The following is a 21504-nucleotide window of genomic DNA, read 5'->3' as shown; positions in this document are numbered from 1 at the left end:
GAACAGGCTGCTGCGTACCGGAAAATATGCGGTTCATATCAGTCTGTGCGACAGCAGTGACATCCGCTCCGGTGTCGAGTTTGAACCTGATTGTGGTGTTCATTATTCCTATGTTAACGGTCCATGCAGCTTTGTCGGACGTCACAGAACCCAGGAAGAAACTTTCATCCTCCTCTTCCGTCTCAATACCGTCCACATTTCCGCCTGCACGACAGACACGCTGAAAGTGACCTTTTTTCCCACATGAACAACATTTTGCATCGTTGGCAGGGCACTCATGTCTAGGGTGAGGTGAGCCACCACATTTGTAGCACTGGGAACTATGTGGCTGTTTACTCTGGCTGCCGAAGTGTGGCTTTGCTCCATCACTTTTGTATCTGTTAAACCTGGGCTTCTCTTTTAGCTTCCTGCCTTCGAACACTCTGTCCACAGTGGCTGCATCCATCTGCCCTACACTACTGGCATCACTCCTCAATGTGTTTTGTTGTTTTTTTATCTCCTCTGATTGTCTTGCCATATTAATGGCTTTTTCCAGGTTTAAATCCTTCTCCATCTGCATGCGTTCGGAGAGCCTTGCATCAGCCAGTCCCACTACAATCCTATCTCTGATTAGTTCGTCATGCAATGTCCCATAATTGCAGTGCTCTGCTAATGCATGTAAGGCAGTTACAAAACCGTCAACTGTTTCATTTGCCTCCTGTTTGCGCATGTTAAAGCGCGCACGCTCATACACAATGTTCTTTCTAACAATGAAGAACGACTCCAATCCGTCTCTCACTTTTGTGTATACATGCTGGTCTGTAGCGCTTAGTTTTAAGCCTCTCAAGACGTCATCTGCGTCGTCTCCCATGCAGTATATCAAGGTATTCACCTGGTTGTCTTCGGAGCTTGCAAACAGGTTGCTTGCCTGACGGAATCTCTCAAATCTCCGAATCCATTTCGTCCAGTCGTTCGGTTTGGAAAAATCGAAGGGCTCCGGCGGCTGGATGTTAAACGTAGCGCCGGGAGCGTTAGCCGCCATGCTAACGGTAGCTACTTCCCCGTCCTGCTCGTTATTACTCATCTAACTTCACCGAACACTTCTTCCGAACTTTTGCCTACGTCCCTACAGTAGTACAACTTGTACATATCCTGCTTTAGCTACACAGCACTTCTGACACCATGTCGGGTTCTCTTAATAACGTGCGTGAGACAGACTGTGTAGTAAAGCCAACATGTTTATTCCGAGCTCACCCCGTGTCTCAACCCCGCCCCACACATTGACTCCCTCCTCTTATTGGTCTCTGGCCTCCCAACCTAGAGCTGTCATGAGTAACATTGAACAGTACCACAACCATCTGGCTTGCCGAGAGTTCAGTCTCCTAGCGGACTGAATGTACTCAAGGTTCTTGTGATCAGTCCAACACAGAAATGGCAGACTGGTCCCCTCAAGCCAGTGACGCCACTCCTCAAGGGCCAGCTTAACGGTAAGCAGCTCTCGGTTCCCCACGTCATAGTTGCTCTCTGCCGGTGAGAGCCGCCTGGAAAAGAAGGCGCACGGGTGGAGCTTCTGGTCGCTGGCAGACCGCTGGGACAGGATGGCCCCCACCCCTACATCGGAGGCGTCCACCTCCACCACAAACTGTCTCTCTGGGTCGGGGACTTGCAGGATGGGAGCCGACGTAAACCGGGCCTTCAGGTTCTGGAAGGCCTCCTCAGCCGAAGGTGACCACCGAAACTGCACTCTAGATGAGGTAAGTGCCGTGAGTGGGGCAGCCACGGTGCTATAGCTGCGGATAAACCGCCGATAGAAATTGGCGAATCCCAGGAATCGTTGCAGCTGCTTACGCGAGTCAGGGATGGGCCAGGACGTCACCGCTGACACCTTGGCAGGGTCCATCTGCACGATCCCCTGTCCCACGATGTAGCCCAGAAAGGAGACAGAAGAGGCATGAAACTCGCACTTCTCTGCCTTCACAAACAGGGAATTCCTCAGAAGGCGTTGGAGGACCGATTGAACATGGTGGATGTGCTCCTCTCGGGACCTCGAGAAAATGAGAATGTCATCAAGGTAGACAAATACCTGCTTGTTCAGCATGTCTCTCAGCACATCGTTCACCAGTGCCTGGAAGACGGCTGGGGCATTAGTCAGACCGAAGGGCATCACCAGGTACTTATAATGTCCAGTGGGGGTGTTGAAAGCTGTCTTCCACTCGTCCCCCTCTCGGATCCGGACCAAATGATAGGCGTTACGTAGGTCTAACTTGGTGAAGATGGTAGCCCCTCGCAGCAACTCAAAGGCAGAAGAGATGAGTGGGAGTGGGTAGCGGTTCTTGATGGTAATGTCATTGAGGCCCCTGTAGTCAATGCATAGCCTAAGTGACTTGTCCTTCTTCCCTACGAAGAAGAACCCCGCACCTGCAGGTGAAGAAGAGGGACGGATGATCCCAGCAGCTAGGGAGGAACTGATGTACGCCTCCATGGCCTCTCTCTCAGGTGCCGATAAGGAGTAGAGACGGCCCCTGGGGGGGGGTGGTGCCTGGTTGCAGGTTAATGCAGCAGTCGTAGGGACGATGTGGGGGCAGGGATGTGGCCTTGACCTTACTGAATACCTCCCGAAAGTCATGGTACTCCGTAGGCACTCCTGACAGATCCGACGCAGAGCTGGGGCAAGCTGACTGCGGAACTGCAGCAGCTTGTTTCAGGCAGATCAGATGGCATGATGCACTCCACTCCCTGATGGCCCCTGTGGCCCAGTCGATGTGGGGGTTATGGCGACGGAGCCAGGGGTGTCCCAGGATTAGTGGATGCTGGGGTGACCACAGGATAAGAAACCGAATGGTCTCCAGGTGGTTACCCGACAGGAGCATACGAACTGGTTCGATCTGGTGAGTCACTGTCCCCAGTAGGTGGCCGTCCAGAGCGTTAGCAGGAACAGGGCATGGCAGCGGTGCCCGCTCGATACCCAGCTGACGGACTAGGTCCTCGTCAATGAAGCTGTCATCAGCACCAGAGTCAATGAACGTAGCTAGGGTCTGTGATCCGTTCACGAGTAGCAGCTGAGCGTGGAAAAGGGGTCTTTGGTTGGGAGAGAGTCTTGTGGTTCGGCTCACCAGTACCTCCCCTGTTACGGGCGAGCCATGTCTTTTACTGGGCACCGGGATACAAAGTGACCAGCCTGGCCACAGTAGAGGCAAAGACCTCCCCGGCGATGGCGCTCCCGCTCCTCGCGGGTGAGACTGGTGCGCCCTACCTCCATGGGCTCAACCTCCACTGGTTGAGAGGCCAAGGTGAAGCTGGTGGCTGCCGGAGGAGCTCGACGCTGGTTGAAAGCGCGGCGATCTGTCTCCCCCTTGCGTCGCTCCTGTCGCCTTGCCTGGATGCGTCTGTCCACTCGGGAAGTCAATTCTATTAAGCCATTTAAACTGGCAGGCAAATCAAAAGAGATCAGTTCATCTTTAACATACTCCGCTAGCCCAGTCAAGAACACCTCGCACTGTGCTGCCTCGTTCCAGTCGCTAAGGCGTGCTCTTGTTCGAAACTCCAAGGCATAATCTACCACAGTCCGGTCTCCCTGACGCAGCTCCGCTAGTCCCCCGCTTGGATCTGGGCCCTTGGAAACTGCCCCGAAAACCTTGCGAAGCTCTGCCGAAAACAGGAACGAAGAGCAGGCCGGCGTGCGTCTCTCCCATTCAGCGGTACCCCACAGTCGCGCTCTGTCAGTCAGGTGGTTGATGGTGAAGGCTACCTTAGCCTCCTCCGAGGCGAAGGTGTGGGGCTGCAGAGAGAACAGGATGGAGCAGTTTGTGATGTATGGGTTGCAGCCCTCAGGTTCTCCAGCGTAGCGCTCCGGGGTACCCACACGAGGCTCGTGTGTTGGCACAGGCGCCGGTGAGACCGGAGGTGGAGAGGCCGGACGTGGAGAGGCAGGAGACGGCGCAGCGGCTACCAGCTGGGTCAGGGCCGTCGTCAGTTGTAGCATCTGGGCGGTCATCGCCGTCATAGCCTGCTCCTGGACTGCTGCGTCGTGACGCCAAACAAGGTAAATCTTTTTCTCCTTTATATACTATTTTTTACGGTGGCGCATTGCAATCACTTAATCAGTTTATCAAGTGAATGACCTGTGATTCATATGATAGTCAGTTAAAGAGCCTTACAGTTGCTTTATTCATGTCATCATGTAATTTTGAGATCCTGATCTCGTAATCATGAGATAGGGTGTCTATTTTGTTTAACAAGTGAATGCAATGTTCTGGTAAGAGGTTTGAATTGTTTTCAGATAAATTAACTTTTTATGTTATTGTAGGTGAAGTGTCGGCTCTGCTCCACAGAGCTATCTTATATCAATAAGAGCACTTCATCAATGCTGAGGCATTATAGAGCTCGGCATGGCAATGAAGAATTGGCAGATACTCGTGAGAGTACCCCAGGTATGTTAAAATTCTCTCTAAAAATTGTGCAAAAAAAAAACATGCATGCAAAACGACAGGCTCCAGGCCTGGTATCGAACCTCCAACCCTTATTTTCGGGAGCCGAATATAGTAAGACTTAACTTCCTTAACTTTTACCATTCATTCTCTATGGTAGTCCTTATCACTACAAGTGTCATATATTTTTGGCCACAAGTGAGATTTTGGGGGCGCTGTTTCCTCCCTTGGATTAGAGGGAAAGAAACTCCGTTTCCCCCTGAGACAGACGTCCAGCAGCAGCGAGCAGACTACAGTAGATAAACAACCTGTACCTCACGGCGTCTTTTCACGGCTTGTTCTCCGGACAAACAGTCAAACATAAGTACGGCTCTTCTTCCAAGGTCTTCATGAACGGTTCTGAGTTGTATTTGTGGGTCAACTGTTTCTGTAGTTTACTTAGTGTTGTTGTTTAGCATTGGTTATAGCTCTGTTTGATGCTAGCAACGTCACGTCAGTACATTAAGGTGACGTGTAACGGGACGTATGCATGTAACGTTATTGTGTGTGTGTGTGTGTGTGTGTGTGTGTGTGTGTGTGTGTGTGTGTGTGTGTGTGTGAGGTGATGTATGCATGTATATTGTTGTGTGTGTAACGTTGTCAGCATTAACAGTAGTAATTTGAATCTTCATGAATCATATTCTTTTGAATAGGTAAATACAACTGTGACCAACAGAATAATGATGCTGCCTGTCTGCCTGTCTATCTGCCTGTGTGCCTGCATGTCTATCTGACTGTGTGCCTGCCTGTCTGTCATAACACATGCTGTTACCTAGTTATTACACATGCTGATCACCGTTACCGTGAGGGACTCTGTCTATGAAGTGCATTGTGTTTTGCTGTGCAGGAGATGATGAAGAAGACCATCAACTTCTTCCCAGGAAGGAAGGCGGTGTTGTTCAGAACGGGTCCATCGGGCCATCTGCGACAGGACCCTTCTGATGAGGCCATGAAGATTAAAACAGACCCATCGCTCCAGGACAAGTCTTGTGCTCAGAGACCGGACCTTGTGAGGACCAATGCTCTCTCTCTGGTCCTCCAGCGTGGAGGGGATGTGTCAGACAGACAGGAGGTGATGGGGGAGTATGTGCTGCAATTTGGAAAGTACAAGGGGAAGTTATTCAGGTGGCTCCTTGAAAACGACATTGGCTACACCATTTACCTAATGAAGAAGGTAGAAGAGGAGGAGAGAGACGGTACATTCAACCCTCAAGGACACAGTAAGGACAGCCTGCTGTCCTTTCTGGATTATGCCAGGAGCTTCCAGGAGGTGGAGGACCTGAGGGAGTACCTCGTCTCCAGGAAGCCTGCTTCACCAGCGGCAACAGAGGGTGACACTACTGTCGGCTTTGGAGCCAGGGCCAAGAACACCTGGGGGCAGATCTGGGAGAGCAGGGCTGATGGCTATGCGGCCTTCGTTTCAAGAGTGAAGTGCATCAGAAACAGCAGGATGTACAACCTGCAGCAGTACATCCTCAAGCAGCAGAGGGCTGAGTCCTGTCCACCACCTGCAGCTACTTCAGCGCCTACAACGCTAGGTCAGCTCACAAAAGCATGCAAACACAGTTTGTTGTGAACATTCAGTGTCCAAACACACCTCATGTTAATGTTTCATCTCGTAGTAATTGAGGAGGACGAGCAGCTGGAGAGAGAGATGCTGAATCTGTCTCCGTCCAAATTCCACACTGAACTAAGTAAGTGGATCTACTTTAACAAACAGAGCTTTCATACACATGGTACTGTACATGTAACAATCTAATGTCATCGCCTGTGCTTTCAGGGCCACCAGCAGCCGTCTCCAGGACCCCGGCTGTATCTTCACCAACAGGTTTCAATCAATCAGTGTGGAGGAGGATTCTGTGTTCACCAGAATTCCCCTCCCATTACTGTTCTCTCTCAAATAGTTTGTTGTTTTGGCCGTGTTCAGGCCTGTTCTCATGCCTGTGTTCTCTTACTCTCCTACTAACTGAAGGATTTAACATGTCACCGATGATGGTAAGTGTTTTCCTTTTTTTTTTTTTTTGCATACTTTTTATTATCATTCCAGGATGTGGCATGTTAGCCTACATATACATATGTAGGCTAACATGCCACATCTTTTATTGACAGGTTGTGTTTATACTATATATTGATATAGTTTCTGTGCTTTACCTGTTTACAAACACAAATACATTGGTTTTCGTTAAATAAACAAAATCGCTACTTGCAATTAAAGTAAAGGACATTTTCAGTGTGCAGAAGCAACAGGTAAAGACACACTGAACACACACACTGAACACACACTTTGTGTGAAGAAAATGACGCAGAGTTGTTTTTACAGCACACAGGACTAAGTCGCCGGCTACCGTGACTGTTTCCAGACCTGCTGAGCCAGATGAGCCCCTTGTGGCTAAAGCTCCAGTAAAAGGTAATCATCTTACTCTCCTCCTCACGTTCCACCGTCCTGGAAGTCGTTCTAACTGTGTGTCGTTTCTTTGCTGTTCTTTGAATCCACAGTGAAGGCTGTGCTGCCGGTCCCTCCTCAGCTGCTCGCCATCGGCCCTCAGCTCGTGATAGCAGATCAGGAACCCAATGTGTTGATGCAAAGTATGTAGTCCTTGTCACAGTTCAGCGTGCATGTTCTCCTGCCCACCCTGCTGCACTCACTCCCTTCTGTATTACCTTGTCAGCTCTATCACTCTCACCGGCCCACTCACCTATTTCCCCTTCAGTCACTGCCATATCGTTCTCTGTGTTAAGCCAGACCATCCAGCACTTCAGTGTATATTCTCTTATTGTACATGTAATGTTGTATTTGGTTTTACATTTCTTCCATGTGCAGCTCCTGCCGTCTCTGTCGATGCTCCACACCAGCTTGCATCCTCCGTCCCTGCTCATGATCATGACGTTGCTCAGTGGAAGTGCTCTCAGCAGCAGAGGCTGTGGATGAAGGCGGAGCTAGAGGCGTTGGGGCTGTGGCCGGGTTCACGTCCAGTACGTCACCTAATGAACATGCTGTCCCTGTGGCGTCATCCACCTCAACCCGAGCTCATAGACGCCGTCTCCGAGCTGCCGTCACCAAAGTACTTTCAGCTTCACCCTTTTTTCATCTGGAAGCCGGAGCACGCGCTCATGGAGAGGGCGAGGAACAATTACGACCTGCCTTGTCTTTACGGTTGTCCCAACCCTCACGTAGCATCGTCCGGCATTGGAAGGCCGAGGGTCATTATTGGCACCGGCTGTCAGTACTACATTTTAGCCTCCCGGCTCACCTGCAGGGGGTGTGAGAAGTACTGGCATGCGGACAAGCCTCAGTGGCTGGAGAAGCTCCCGCAGCGCTTCCGCAACATGGTGCCGGCGTTCCTGACGCACAAAAAGGCCGTCTGCAAGTCAGTGATGGACGAGATGAGGCGCAGCGGCAGATCACCAGAAGACATGTCCGAGCAGCTGACAGAGACGCTGCATCTGAAATATGAGAGGGCTCACCTGGCCTACCTGCTGAGTGTGCAGAACGTCAGGGACGCTGAGGCCGGAGTCTACGGCCAGAGAACCATCACCGGGCTCCTCAGACAGGCCGACGCTCCAGAGCCATTCGGTGGATACTCTGACGCTGACGGCTGGTGTGGAGTGTCCATATCTTCACACTACCTGGTGCATTGTCTGGTTCGTGAGTACCGGCGGCAGCATCAGCACCTCACTCTGCTGCTACAGGGCACCTTCGGACAGACACTGAGGTCCGACCACACCCGCAAGGTGGCGAGGAAGGTGGTGCTGTCGTCCGGCACCGTGTCTTCATACGCCATCATGAACGAGAACTGGATGATCCTGAGCTGGGTGATGCTGCAGTCAGAGTGCGACCGGTCCCTTCATCCCATGTATGAGGGTCTGTCTCAGCGCTACACTGCAGCTGGAGTGGAGAAGGCCGGCTACCAGTGGGTGGACAGGTATGAAGAACCAGTTTAGATTGAAAACTTCATTTTTTGTTTTTGACTTGGACGTTATATAGTTTTGTTGTCTTTTTTATTTTTTTATTCAGTTTAAAGTGTTTTCTGACTGAAAAGATATAAACATGGAAAACTTCAGGTTGATTATTTTATACTGTAAAACATATTGAGGCTGAGTTTGTACTTAGGCTGTGAATTTATTTCCCATGTTTTAGGGACTGCTGTGCTGCCTTCAGGGTCCTGCACCCAGGAGCTCAGGAGCAGCTTTCATGGGACTGCTGGAGGACCTCAGAGGCCACGTCTGGAAACCTGGCTAACAACAGCGCCTCAAGGACCAAATTCAACACTGACATCACCATCAAGTTGGATTTGTTTCACTGCATGCGGCGCTTAACCAGAGAGTGTGTCTCAGAGCATCACTCGCTCTACAGCTCTTTTTGCCAGTTCCTCTCTGCAGCCTTCCTTGTTGTGGACCAGGGAGATCTCCAGAGGCTCAGGGAGGCGTACACCTTCTGTGGTATCTCTCCTGCTAATCCCACCAAGCAGCACACCAGAGAGCACTGCAGGACAAAGGTGCCACAGCCCAGAGAGCTGCTGCAGAGGGTAGAAGACGTCCTGCATCACTTCCACCTCGCAAAAGATGCCAACGATCTGCTCCTCTTCAAGTCCTCCATGCTGAACATGTGGAGGATTCAGCGTGTGCACATCCTGAGAGGCTGCCTGAGCGACCCGGGGGAGGTGGGGGAGGGAACCCTCTATAGGTTTGGTGGCACCTTGCAGTTAAATCACACAAAGGGCGAGGGAGCTGCTGTACCCATCTGGATCCCTGTGAGAGGCACCTCTCAGCAGGAGGGCTTCCACTCCCACCAAGCCCAGTGGGTGACTGGGAACCGGGTGTCCTGCGAACTATTTCAGGCCCAGGCCATGACGGGAGTGGTGCGCTGGAACTTCCAGAGGCTGGTGGACCTGAAGCTGCCTGGTGTGTTCGACCCCGCGTTGATAGCAGAGCTCAACATTTTGTCTTCGAAGGTGACGGCAAAGGCAAAATATCCAGCTCTGCAGATCACCGACAGAGACACAGGGGAAAGGTTTGGACTTGACTATGTGGAGCCCGGCTGTCGTCCTGTTCCTCTGGACTGGGAGAAGCACAAGTCACAGCCAAACATGGCAGCTGCTGTCGCCATGGAGACGGATAATTTCCCTCAAGCTGCAGATGCCACAGGCTGTCAGGTAATCCAGATGAATCCCCCGGTCAATTATCAATAACTATTATCAGATTGTCAATAACTATTGTCATCTCCATGTGATGCTTTATTTCAGGAGACCAGTCTCACTGTCAAGGAGCCTCCACTTGCAGCTGTGCGCATCCTGTCTTTCCAGCAGGGGTCTGAGGCCAAGTTCCAGCCGCCCTTGATGTCGTCGTCTGCCACAGGTAGCTTTCAGATGACCTCTCATATAGACAGTTAGAACCAGCAGCGGACATAATATCAAGACAATCGTCTTAATATGTTGTTTATTAACAATAATCATGAACATATAAAAAACATATCGCCATATAATTGTATTCTAACAATAGACATTATAATAAACATGTGCTTTAAACATTGTATTTATTTACAGCACCGCTGCCCGTATCCTCCTCTCCTCGAGCCACTCGCACCGGATCCATCAAAACCGGCGGCATCGTCCAAGTCCTGGACCACAGCCGGTGGACAGGAGCCATGAGAGCTGCCATCAACGAGCTTCTGATTAAGCACCACGGAGCTCCACGCATGCTGAAGCAGGTGGATGATGACTACGCTGCCATGGTCCAGAGGTCGTGCACTGACCCAAACACTTTAATCCACCCCACCACATGCCAACATATCTCCAGATATGTGAAGCATCTGGCCAAAAAAAAACAAAACACCAGCTCCTCTCTCAACACCAGCCCAGAGAAGGTGCTGGAGACTCAGCAGCTGTGGCAGAGTTTGACCTCCGGCAGCCAGACGGTCAGTGTGCCGGTCACAACCCTGCCTGCTGCCACCCTCAACCCTCCACCTGTGGCTGCTCCCCAGGAGGAGTCACTGAGCCGGGATGCAGTGGAGAAGCTGGTGACGGAGATCCTAGAGAAGCAGCAGCAGCAACAGCAACAACAGCAGAAGAAGAAGAAGAAGATGACGAGGAACTGTTTAGCCTGCGGTCAGCCAAAGTCGCGTTATCTTGCTGATGGTTCCTCTGTTCATTTCTTCTATCAATCTAAAACTGTAAAGTATTTCTACTGCTCCACCAAGGTCTTTGAGGCCTACGCAGGCGAAGGCCTCAAAGACCCCCGCATGTCCTTTGAGAACTTTGCAGCGTCTCCTTTCTTTGAGCGGGAGCTGGAGGCCTCAAAGCAGAGGGGGGCCGAGTGGAGGAAGGTGTCAGAGGAGAGGAAGAAGAGGACGTCAGCGGTGGAGCTGCCGACAGGTCGCCTGTGCCGGTTCTGCCACCGGCCGCTGAAGCAGGGCCCCAGCAGCCCTCACATACACAGCAGCTTCCCTGGGGAGAAGGGGAAGTACATCTACTGCCCCTCCAGAGTGTTCTCCCTGTACCAGGACCAGGGCATGGTGGAGGAGATGACCTGGAAGGACTTCACAGCATCTGCTTTCTATGAGGCTGAGAGGGACAGGTGGATCAGAGAGAAGAAGAAGTGACATCATTACTGCACAGACTGTGTTGTTCACATTCAGATTCTTTGTCATTGTACATACAAGTACTGAGACTGTGTTGTGAGACTGTGCATTTTAGAATTCAGCTGTGTTTTACAATAAAATATCTTGAAATCATCACTTTGACTGTCTTCAATGCACAGAACATTAAATAATCAAACATTTAGATATGATCAGCTGCACACGTGCACAGATGTGTAAAATAAACATCTGTTGTGCCTTATAAGTACATCTGCAGCATGATCTTTGGAGATTAATATCTTATTTGCATAATTACATCACAATAAATGATAAAAGCTTGATTATTTGTTTTGTGTTCTGCTCACATTCTGGAGCTGACAATTTATTTGGGTGAGGTGGGAGTCAAACCGCTGACTTTGTGTACCGTCTGGAAAGTCCTCTATGGCTATACGCGGCTGGCCTCTTGCTGTGAGGCAACAGTGCTAACCACTACACCACCATGTCGTCTTATGTCTATTTGATATTGTTTGTAAGAATTACAGTCCTTTTATTAAGCTTTTGACAAAATAGTTCCTTTTGGCTTGCAGTTCCTAACAAGCAAGCAGTGGATGAGGCAGTGGTCAATATGATCATCAAAGACTGTCAGCCACTCAGCTTTGTTGAAAATGAGGGATTCAGGGAGCTCCTGAAGCTTATTGTACCCTCGCATGCTCGACCCAGCAGGAAGGTATGTTTAAGAATTTTAATTATATGTTTGTACTAACTATATAACTATATTTTAGTGGTGTAACAGTATTTGTATGGTTATTTTCAGACCATCAAGGACTTGGTGAGCCAGAGATATGAGGAGGAAAAGGAGAAAACCAAAAAGGACCTCCAGAGTGCTGTTGCTGTTACTTTAACAGCTGGTATGTGGACGTCCATGAATATGGAGGCATATCTAGCTGTTACTGGCCACTATGTGGACAAAGAAAGCCATGAACTCCATTCATCAGTCTTGGCAGTGCAGCATTTTCCTCAGAAACACACTGCAGAAAACATTGCCACGGTTAAAAGGAGCCTCATGGAGGAGTGGGGCATAGCAGGAAAGGTCAGGTGTCTTGTCACTGATGCAGCAGCAAACATGACTGCATGTGCTCGAATGCTGCAAATACGGCATACCATTTGTATAGCCCATTCCCTGAATTTAATTGTGAGAAAATCATGCGATCAAATCCCAACAATAACTGAAATACGCAACAAAACACGACACATTGTGACATACTTTCGATCGAGCGTGACTGCTAAAGAGAAGCTCACTCAAATACAGCAACAGCTGGGAACACCGGGCCATAAATGAATAAACGAGGTGCCAACACGATGGAACAGTACCTACCAAATGTTTGAAAGAATGACTGAGCAGAAGGAGGCAGTCTGGGTGTCACTGGCCTCATTAAAACCTGACATCACTCCACTGACTCCAGAAGAATGTCAGATCATTGAAGAGATGCTCAGGGTTCTTGTTCCTTTTGACCAAGCTACAAGAGAACTGTCTGAGGAAAAAAGGGTCTCTGGGTCAAAGGTCATTCCCATGATGAGATAATGCTCCACATTGAGCTTCAACGTCAGGCCACAACAGTGACACAAACAGCTGCTCAGCAACTGGCTGAAAACCTGAGGAAGCGGCTAACTGACGCTATTTGCGGCATAGAATCTCTCAGTGTGATGACTCTGGCAACTCTGTTAGATCCCAGATTTAAAAAGAATGGATTTGTTAGTCAGCAAAAGGCAAGTGAAGCGGTGAAGAGACTGCAGTCAGAATGTGCAGAAGAAATGAGGAGCCAAGAGCCTGACCCAAGAGAAGAAGAGCCTAGCTCTTCACATGGGTCAGAACCCAGTTCAGGTATGAAAATACATTTTTGTGGCACTTTGTGATATGATTCATCATGTGATAATGAAGTAATGATTAACTATTTTTTTAGGGCACAATCTCTGGAAGACTTTAGATATGGAGGTTGCAGAGACCCAGAAGACGAGGAACGCAACAGCTGACTCCATTATTGAAGTCCAACGCTACCTGGCAGAAACAAACACACCCAGAAACCAAGATCCTTTGCAATATTGGAAATGGAACCAGAACATATACCCACATCTTCATCAACTTGCACTTAAAACTCTCTGCTCACCATCATCGTCTGTACCATGCGAAAGAGTATTTTCCAAGGCTGGGGAGCTGGTGTGTAAGAGGAGAAATCGCCTTGGAGCAAAGACACTCGAAAAACTTTTGTTTCTCAATAAAAATTCATGAACTGATCACTTTTTGGTCTTTTATTTCATATGATTTAACAGTTAAGTTGACAAATGTGCACATAAGTTACAAAATTGTAACTCTGAATTTTTACTCTAATTTGCTATATTTTACATACCAACTCAGTTTTAGCATTTACACGAACAAGGACTTTCTTTACCTGCAATGATTTTATAACTACTGCAGGGGTCACTATTGGGTGACCAACACAGTATCAATACAGTGCCGACACAGTTTGTTTAGTGTGTCAATACACTCCTTGAGGTATCATCGTCCCATCACTATTCTCGATCCTCTCGAACCGGCTTGCTGCAGAAGGTTGTGCTGGGTCCATAATTGGCCAGATCGTAATGTAACGGCCCGATAACCCAAGGACCCAAAAGCACAACTCAGGAAGGCAGAGGTACAGAATATGACTCTTTTACTTAACAGGTAACTACAGGTTACACACAAGGAATGCTGGAGAGCTAGGTTCAAGAACACAAGACGATCTGGCAGAGGACACATGCAAGTGAGGGACCTAAATAGTGAGCTAATGAGGGAACGGGCTGCAGGTGAGATGGCCGTGAGGCCAGGTGACGGTGATGAGTGGTAATCAGGTGTGAGTGGCAGGATCTGGAATGACAGGACAGTTAGTATACAGACAGGCAGACAGGATGAAAATAACTTAAAGAACAGCGTGGCGCTGAACCGTGACAGCAACACTGTTAGTAAACTCAAGTGCTTACACCTGTCTGCTCTCACTTTCCCGCTCATTTTACTCTGTCTTGTTGAACCAGTCTTTATTTGCTCAAACTCCATCCCAGCTGCAGATTGGGAGCAAAAAGCAAAATATATATATATATAATTATTAAAACAAAAAAGGGTCACTTCTGGGTCAGGGAGTTGGAAAAGACCCAAACTGGGCTGAGCTGAGTTTAGACTGAATTAGGTCTGAAATAAATAAGCAAACAAGCAAAGAAACTAAACAAACGCATTTACATTACTTATTTATTTTATGCTGCCAGTGTAATCAGAGAATGTTGTTGCTGAAAACACACTGAAAGTGACAGTTTGGATATTTTGACATCAGTCACTGGGGATACAACAGAACCTCAACTCAGCTGAAGAGAGTTTCAGCTGAATGTTGTTCTCACGCCTTAAACAAGAGTCTGTCTCTCAGAGACATGGGAATACTTTATTACTGTTTGTTCTGATAATCACATGGTAATGATCCATTTGGGCACATTGGCAGAACATACACAGGGCATGAGAGTTGAGTATAAGAGAGAAGAAGATCCACCTGACAGTCAGACAGACGAGCAGCAGAAACCAGAACACATCTGTGGTGAGTACACTTTACAGAATACAGGAGCTGCTGGTCTGACGCTGCCTCCATCAGTCACTTAGTTTGTCACTGTTATTATTAACGGATAGAGGCAGCGGGAAACCAGCAACTCTGTGTTCTGATGGGGAGAATTACTGTTTCTGTTCTTGGAGAGCTTAGATAAGCTTAGATAGAGGGGGCGGCTGTAGCTCATGGAGAGAGTGATCGTCCCGTAACCACAAGGTAGCCGATTCCATACCCGGTCTCCCCATAGCTCGCATGCCTCAGTGTCCTTGAGCAAGACACTGAACCCAGTTGCTCCCCGGTCTCCTCACAGGGCAGCACACTGCTCCTTAACGGCTTTAGTTCCTCATCAGAAATGGCTGTCAAGGTAAAGGAGGGAAAATATTCTAAATATAGCGTCTACATCTGATACTAACCCTCAGCTCCTTTAAATCCAGATTGAAGACTTTTCTGTTTGCTGTTGCCTTTAATTGATCCATATTGATATTTAGCTTTTTGACTGTTTTAATGTTTTCTCAACTGTTTTAAATCCTGTTTTCTCTGCATTATGTTTTGATGCTTTTAATGGTTTTATGTGAAGCACTTTGAATCGCCTTGTTGTTGAAATGTGCTCTCCAAATAAACTTGCCTTGCCTTCAAAACATCAGAATGAACCCTTTAATGCTAAGCTAACCGGATAGTTTCATGTTTACTGAACTCACACAACAGTAGTATCAGAAAGTGAATCAAGCAAATGCTTAATGAGATGAATTACAACAGTGGCGGGCTGTGGATTTGGTAGCTACGCCCGCTGTCTGTTTAGTTTAAGCTGAAGGCAACAGAGGACCACAGGAGCTGTGCAATGAGAGAATAAGCTAATAGGGAAAAGATATTCTAATACATGTAGTGTGTTTGTGAAAAGCAATTAAGCATGTATTCTTTTCTACTTTCAAACTGTCGCATGTCCAGGTCGTATTCCAGCTGAGGAGCACTAAGAGTTATCGAGGTCTGAGTCATGCGTCCATCTGTGGTCACTGCTGTCCTGCTGTTGGTGGGCATCATCAACACTGTGACAGCAATAAGCCCCGGTAAGTACACGACCATCAGCACAATATTATCAAACTAAAACCCAAGAAACTTGGTCATTGAAGTACTAGTGTTCCCACAGGTACTCCTTGGAGAGCATGTGCAAAGTATCCTGTTACGCAATGTGCCGAAGCAGGATGGATGAGCTTTGATGGGAAGCGCTGTGTGAAATACGTCTTTGTTCAAAAGACCTTCCAGGAGGCACAGGTGATAAAACACACACACACACACACACACACACACACACACACACACACACACACACACTCACACACACACACACACACACACACAGGACGATAAAAGAAAAAAGAAGATCAATTCATCCTTTTCTTGTCTTATATGTTCTGATAAAGTTCTGGTGAAGACTAACACTCTTTCACATTTCTGTTGGTTTCAGGCTCACTGCCTCTCTTTGGGTAGTGAACTGTTGTCAATACACAATGAAGATGAGAAGAACCATGCGATGTGTTCGAGCGTGTTTTTTTCCATTAGCCCTGATCCCCAAACTTTTTGGATTGGAGCCCAAAGATCCGGGGTAAGCATTGAACGCCTCATTGTGGTCAGAGATCAGACAGATTGGTCAGTGAACTCAAAGACCCTGATGGACGATACATGGAGCCGAATGTGTCTCATGTCATCACTGATCCTCACCTTGAGTTCTTCAGGATGGGTTCAAGTTCACGGATGGAACCGAATTCAAGTTCACTAATTGGGCTCCTAACCAACCAGACAATTATCTCGGACGAGAGGGCTGCGTCGAGGAAAATTATCCGGGTAAGGGAACACGGATTATATAAAAGTAACTTTTGAAAATGAAAAACTGTCTTTAAACGTGAATAATTCAGAAGGGCTGAAGAACACCGGGCCTCAGAAAAAAAGAGGAAAACAACACAGCAGACAAACAAACATAACAAAACTAATACAGTCACCCTTTATTATCTTTTACCTGTAGATTTGCATACACAGCCCTGCATTTATACCTGAACACATACATACGAGTACTTGACCACTCCTCCAATTTGTGTACCAGACGCCATTGTTTGACTTCTGACTGGTCATGAGCTGCACTCATCTGATTGGCTACGGATAGGTCCATATTGAAAAAAATGCATTTGCGAATACAAGCACGGCAGGGGAGTCTCAAAAAATGCAAATGCAACAAATGCAATGCGATCCACAAATAAATCCATACAAATCCACAAAGTAATAGAAAAATCAACGCACAAATACATACAAATGTAGAAATATATTTGTGAATCTTTCTGTCATCATCTTTCTAGCCAGGTACACTGAAAAAAGTGAAACAACTGTGTCATTCATGTAAAGTGCATTTTTAATTTGGTCTCATCGAAAATCATGGTTTCCGGTTAAAACAAGTTGTTTTCACTTTCCCTAAAAGCAAATAGAGCTCCCCATAGACAAAATTAAAAGCAATAATTTAGGTAAAAGTCGTATTTTCACTTTAGACCAGAGGTTTACGTGTCACGTGACCACCACGTGACCATATGAAGTCGCATCTGGTCTGTGTTCTGATGTCCGCCATTACCTCGCTTCGCCTGAACTTCGCTTGAAGTGAAAAGCGTCAAAGCAACTCAAAAACAAGGTAATAATTCTAAATTGTGTTGTTTTAAAGGAAGCATGTCTTTTCCATGTATATTCATTGTTAATGGCAGAATGTACAACTGTCTATATTTTGTGCGTGTTCGCTAGAGTAACGTAACGTTGGCTGATGTAACGTAACATTAGCTAACGTAAGTTAACGTTAGCCAACGCTAGCTCGCTCGTTACACAAATCATAGTTTAGAAGCTGTTTGCCTGCTACTGGGCATCCACATCCCACATGGTTACAGAGCCACAGCAATCGCTATGCTCTCTTGTGTTTTCCAAGCATATTGATTGTTCGTGGCAGAATGTACAACTGTTTATATTTCGCACGTGTTCGCTAGCGGTGCTGTTGGCTAACGTATCGTGAGCTAACGGTACCGTTAGCGAACATGCGCTAACGGTACCTTTTAGCTAACGTACCGTGGAGCTTTTATAGGGAACATGTGCTTGCCATGCATAGGTATTGTTAATTGCGTAATGGACAACTGTCGATATATTTCGCACGTGTTCGCTAACGCTAATGTTGGATAACGTTACGTTAGCTAACGCTTGCTCGCTAGTAACCACATGGCTTCTGTTCAGTAGGTAACTGTACTTTCGCAGCGTGGGGACAACTTAATTTCTTTCCAATACCACACATTATACACCAAAATGAAGATTGGAGCATGTGGTTTTTAGTTAATAATTAAAATAACGACATGTTACCTTGTATTTAAGCCAGTAACCCTATCTTTATCCATTGGGGTGGTGGGGGTAGAAACTTGGAATATGAAAAGTACACTGAGGATATGTCCCATAAAGTATTATATGCCAATATTAAATTAACTGGATACTTTTAAGCCACAAATTTAATTGCCAATGAATATTGGGTCACAAAATACAACATTTGCCTGATTTAAGGCAACTCCAGGTATAAACTTTGCCCACTTCTGTTATCTAGATACAAATACAGAGACAGGATTTTGTTTGATTGAACAGATGCAGATCATTATGTCTCAGTACACCTCTATTAGTACTAGATAATGAGGAACAAAATTCATATTTCATTCTTTCAGCTGTCAGTATTTTGCAGTATAGTACAATACCTTCAGCATGTCTAAAGCCTTATTAATACATGTGTCTGTAGTGACAATTATGGATAGTGCCAACTGTCACAAAAGTTATTTCTCTTTCCTTTTAGGTTTACAAGTCTACTGCTGTGTCCCGCAACAGTCCCGACATTGTAACCATATTGCTGAATTCGGTAAGTCCCAATATGACAACTGTGAACATTTTCATGTATTTTTAAATGGGAGCGATAAACCCAAAATATAATTGCAGCACTTAAGAGAATACCTTGAATTTACCATAAATGTATACTTATGAATGTAGTCTGTAATTTCAAACATTTAAATTGTAATGTAGTGGACATTACATTTTAATGGCAGGTTCATTTTACATTTCTATTTTTGCAATATTTATTTATTATCATATTTGTAGAATTTTAAACACAAATAACTTGCAGTCAAAACATATAGCAAGAAGTTGCCCACCCAATGTAATGTGTATAGATTACACCAAACAATAAACAAATATATTAAATGTTAAGTCATTTACTATCGTTGTATATATCCTTAAAACAATATTTAAAATACTAAAGTTAAAAGATGATCATTGCATGACTGAATTGTAGATATCATAGAGATCATGCAATACAGGAAATCACTGTTTCTTTTTGTTTCAAACTGTAGAAACCTTTTTGCCTTTTCCATCTTTTGAATTATTGAACAGTATGTGAAGATGTTCAGGATTGTTTGATCAGACTAATAACAATAACTCTAGTCAAATGTACTCTATGAACTAAAAAAGGGCACGTATGTCTACTGGATTTAAAATATTTCTTTCCTGCTGAAGAAGTAACTGACAACAAACATAAACGGGTCCCTTTTTTCTTCTTTGCTAGTCTTCCGATGAATGTGGAAATGTAAAGACTGTGGTACTTCTGTTTCACGAAGATCGGAGCTTCTTAAACATTATAAGCTAGAACACCGACATTATGGCCGCCGCCATTCCTATCCGTGCATCCATTTGAACTGTCCATGCACCTGCAAGACCTGGAATGCACTTTTGAGCCACTTGTCAAGATGTCATCAGCAATCCTCACAAACGGAACTGACCACCTTTAAATGTCTCTTATGCAATTACTGTGAACTTTCTAATTTAAAAGACTATTTTCAACATATAGCACAGCATCTAAAAAACAGTGAAACAGTTGTTTGTGTTTTTTTTCAAGGGTGTTCATACAAAACAAATATTTATGGTTCGTTTCGAACTCACAGAAGCAGAAATCATAAGGATTGTTCAGTAAATGACTTAAAGCCAGGCATACTTGAAAAACAGGAGTCAAGTTTAAGTCTTTCTGTTGAAGGTAATAATTCCGACAGTATTCAGATTGATAGTGTTGGTACTGAGCCTTCAGATGATTTAAGTACAAATGATTTAGGTGACTCTAGTTTCAATGTTCAGGATTTAAACGACTTATCATATAATGTTGAGCTCAAAGTTGCTTCTCTCTTACTGAAGCTAGAATATAATTATCTTGTGTCTAGAGTGGCTGTTGATGAACTTTTGCAAGAGTTTGACTATTTAATAAGGACCGCTTCTGTCCCTCTTGTCCATCAAACCATAGCTCAGCACTTAGAAAATGATAACTTTCAAGTAGATAAAACGGTTCTGCAAGAACTAGCATTAACCCTTTGTAAGTCAAATCCTTTTGCAGCCTGTTTTAGTGGTCACGGCCCACTTTCCACTGCTTGGAAGCGGGAAAAATACTACAAAAAACATTTTAATGTTGTAGAACCAATAGAATGTGTACTTGATTTCAAAAGCAGAAAATCCTTTCAGTACATTTCCATACTTAAGTCTTTACAGCAGATCCTAAGTTGTCAAACTGTTCTGGATAAAGCAATCAATTTGAAATCTCCCCATCAAGTTCAATCTGATGAAATTCAGTACAAATCCTTTTATGATAGTATTATTTACAAATATAATTTGCAATTGTCAAAGGAGTGTGCCATTTTGCTTATTTTGTATGTAGATGATTTTGAAATCTGTAATCCACTGGGCACCTCCAGAAAAAAACACAAAATCTTTGGGGTGTATTGGGTATTGGGGAACTTACCTAATAGTTTTCACTCATCACTGTCTAATATATATTTAGCTGCACTTATTCATAGTGAGGATGTTAAGTGCTATGGTTATGACAGTGTATTGAAGCCCTTATTAGATGATCTTACTATATTAGAACAACAAGGACTATTTATTGCCAAATTGGAGAAAACTTTGAAAGGCTTTGTCCATTGTGTCGTAGCTGACAATCTTGGGGCCCACAGTATTGCCGGTTTCTTGGAAAAATTTTCAGGTAAATATGTTTGCAGATTTTGTACAGCAGAAAATGTAGACATTCAAACAAAAGAAGTCAATTCAGGAGCATTTTGTGTGAGAACTGAGGACATTCATGTTTCTCATCTGAAAGCTATTGAAGAAAAATCCTTGGTTAATTATTTCGGTGTAAAAAGGAAGTGTGTGCTGTCAGAACATCTGTCATATTTTAATGTGACGCAGAGTTTTCCCCCTGATATAGCTCATGATCTCTTTGAAGGCATTATCTCCGTCGAGCTTGCGCTATGTCTTACTGTGTTAATTTCCCAAAAATATTTTACATTGGGTGATTTAAATGAAGCCATAACAACGTTTCCATTTAAGTGGACTGATAAGACAAATCGTCCTCATCGTGTGCCACGTGTAGCTATGCCACAAAAAGAACAATTGGAGGAAACGCACACGAGAATTGGAGCCTACTGAGATTTCTTCCTGTCTTGGTCGGAACCAGAGTTCCTTCAAACGAACCAGCATGGCAGGTCCTTTGTGAATTGAAGGACATTGTGGAACTTGCTGTTGCACCTTTTCACACTGAGGAATCTATTTCTTATCTTGACTTCAAGATTTCTGAACACAGGACAGTATTCAAAGAAGTTTTCCCCCATGAAAAAATTCGGCCGAAACATCATTACTTGGAGCATTATCCACAATTGATGCGCCAGTTTGGCCCCCTTGTTGCACTATGGACTATGAGATTTGAATCAAAACATAGCTTCTTCAAAAGGGTAATCCGTCATACAAACTGTTACAAAAATGTATTGTACTCATTAGCGCA

General features: G+C 45.6%; 1 protein-coding gene across 1 annotated transcript; it reads left to right on the top strand.

The window, feature by feature from the left end:
* The first annotated feature begins 4681 nt into the window (after window positions 1-4681).
* LOC306734488 (uncharacterized protein) lies at window positions 4682-11169 on the top strand. The gene is made up of 10 exons (XM_079215845.1): window positions 4682-4770; window positions 5293-5983; window positions 6068-6139; window positions 6226-6440; window positions 6816-6852; window positions 6942-7031; window positions 7267-8368; window positions 8584-9598; window positions 9689-9800; window positions 9989-11169. The coding sequence occupies exons 2-10, from the start codon at window positions 5296-5298 to the stop codon at window positions 11041-11043; spliced, it is 4386 nt and encodes a 1461-aa protein (XP_079071971.1). The 5' UTR covers window positions 4682-4770; window positions 5293-5295; the 3' UTR covers window positions 11044-11169.
* Window positions 11170-21504: the final 10335 nt, after the last annotated feature.

The sequence above is a fragment of the Taurulus bubalis genome (genome assembly GCF_910589615.1).
Source record: "Taurulus bubalis genome assembly, chromosome: 3".
Taxonomy (NCBI): domain Eukaryota; kingdom Metazoa; phylum Chordata; class Actinopteri; order Perciformes; family Cottidae; genus Taurulus; species Taurulus bubalis.
The sequence above is the reverse complement of the archived record's forward strand: the minus strand, read 5'-3'. Positions and strand labels throughout refer to the sequence as shown.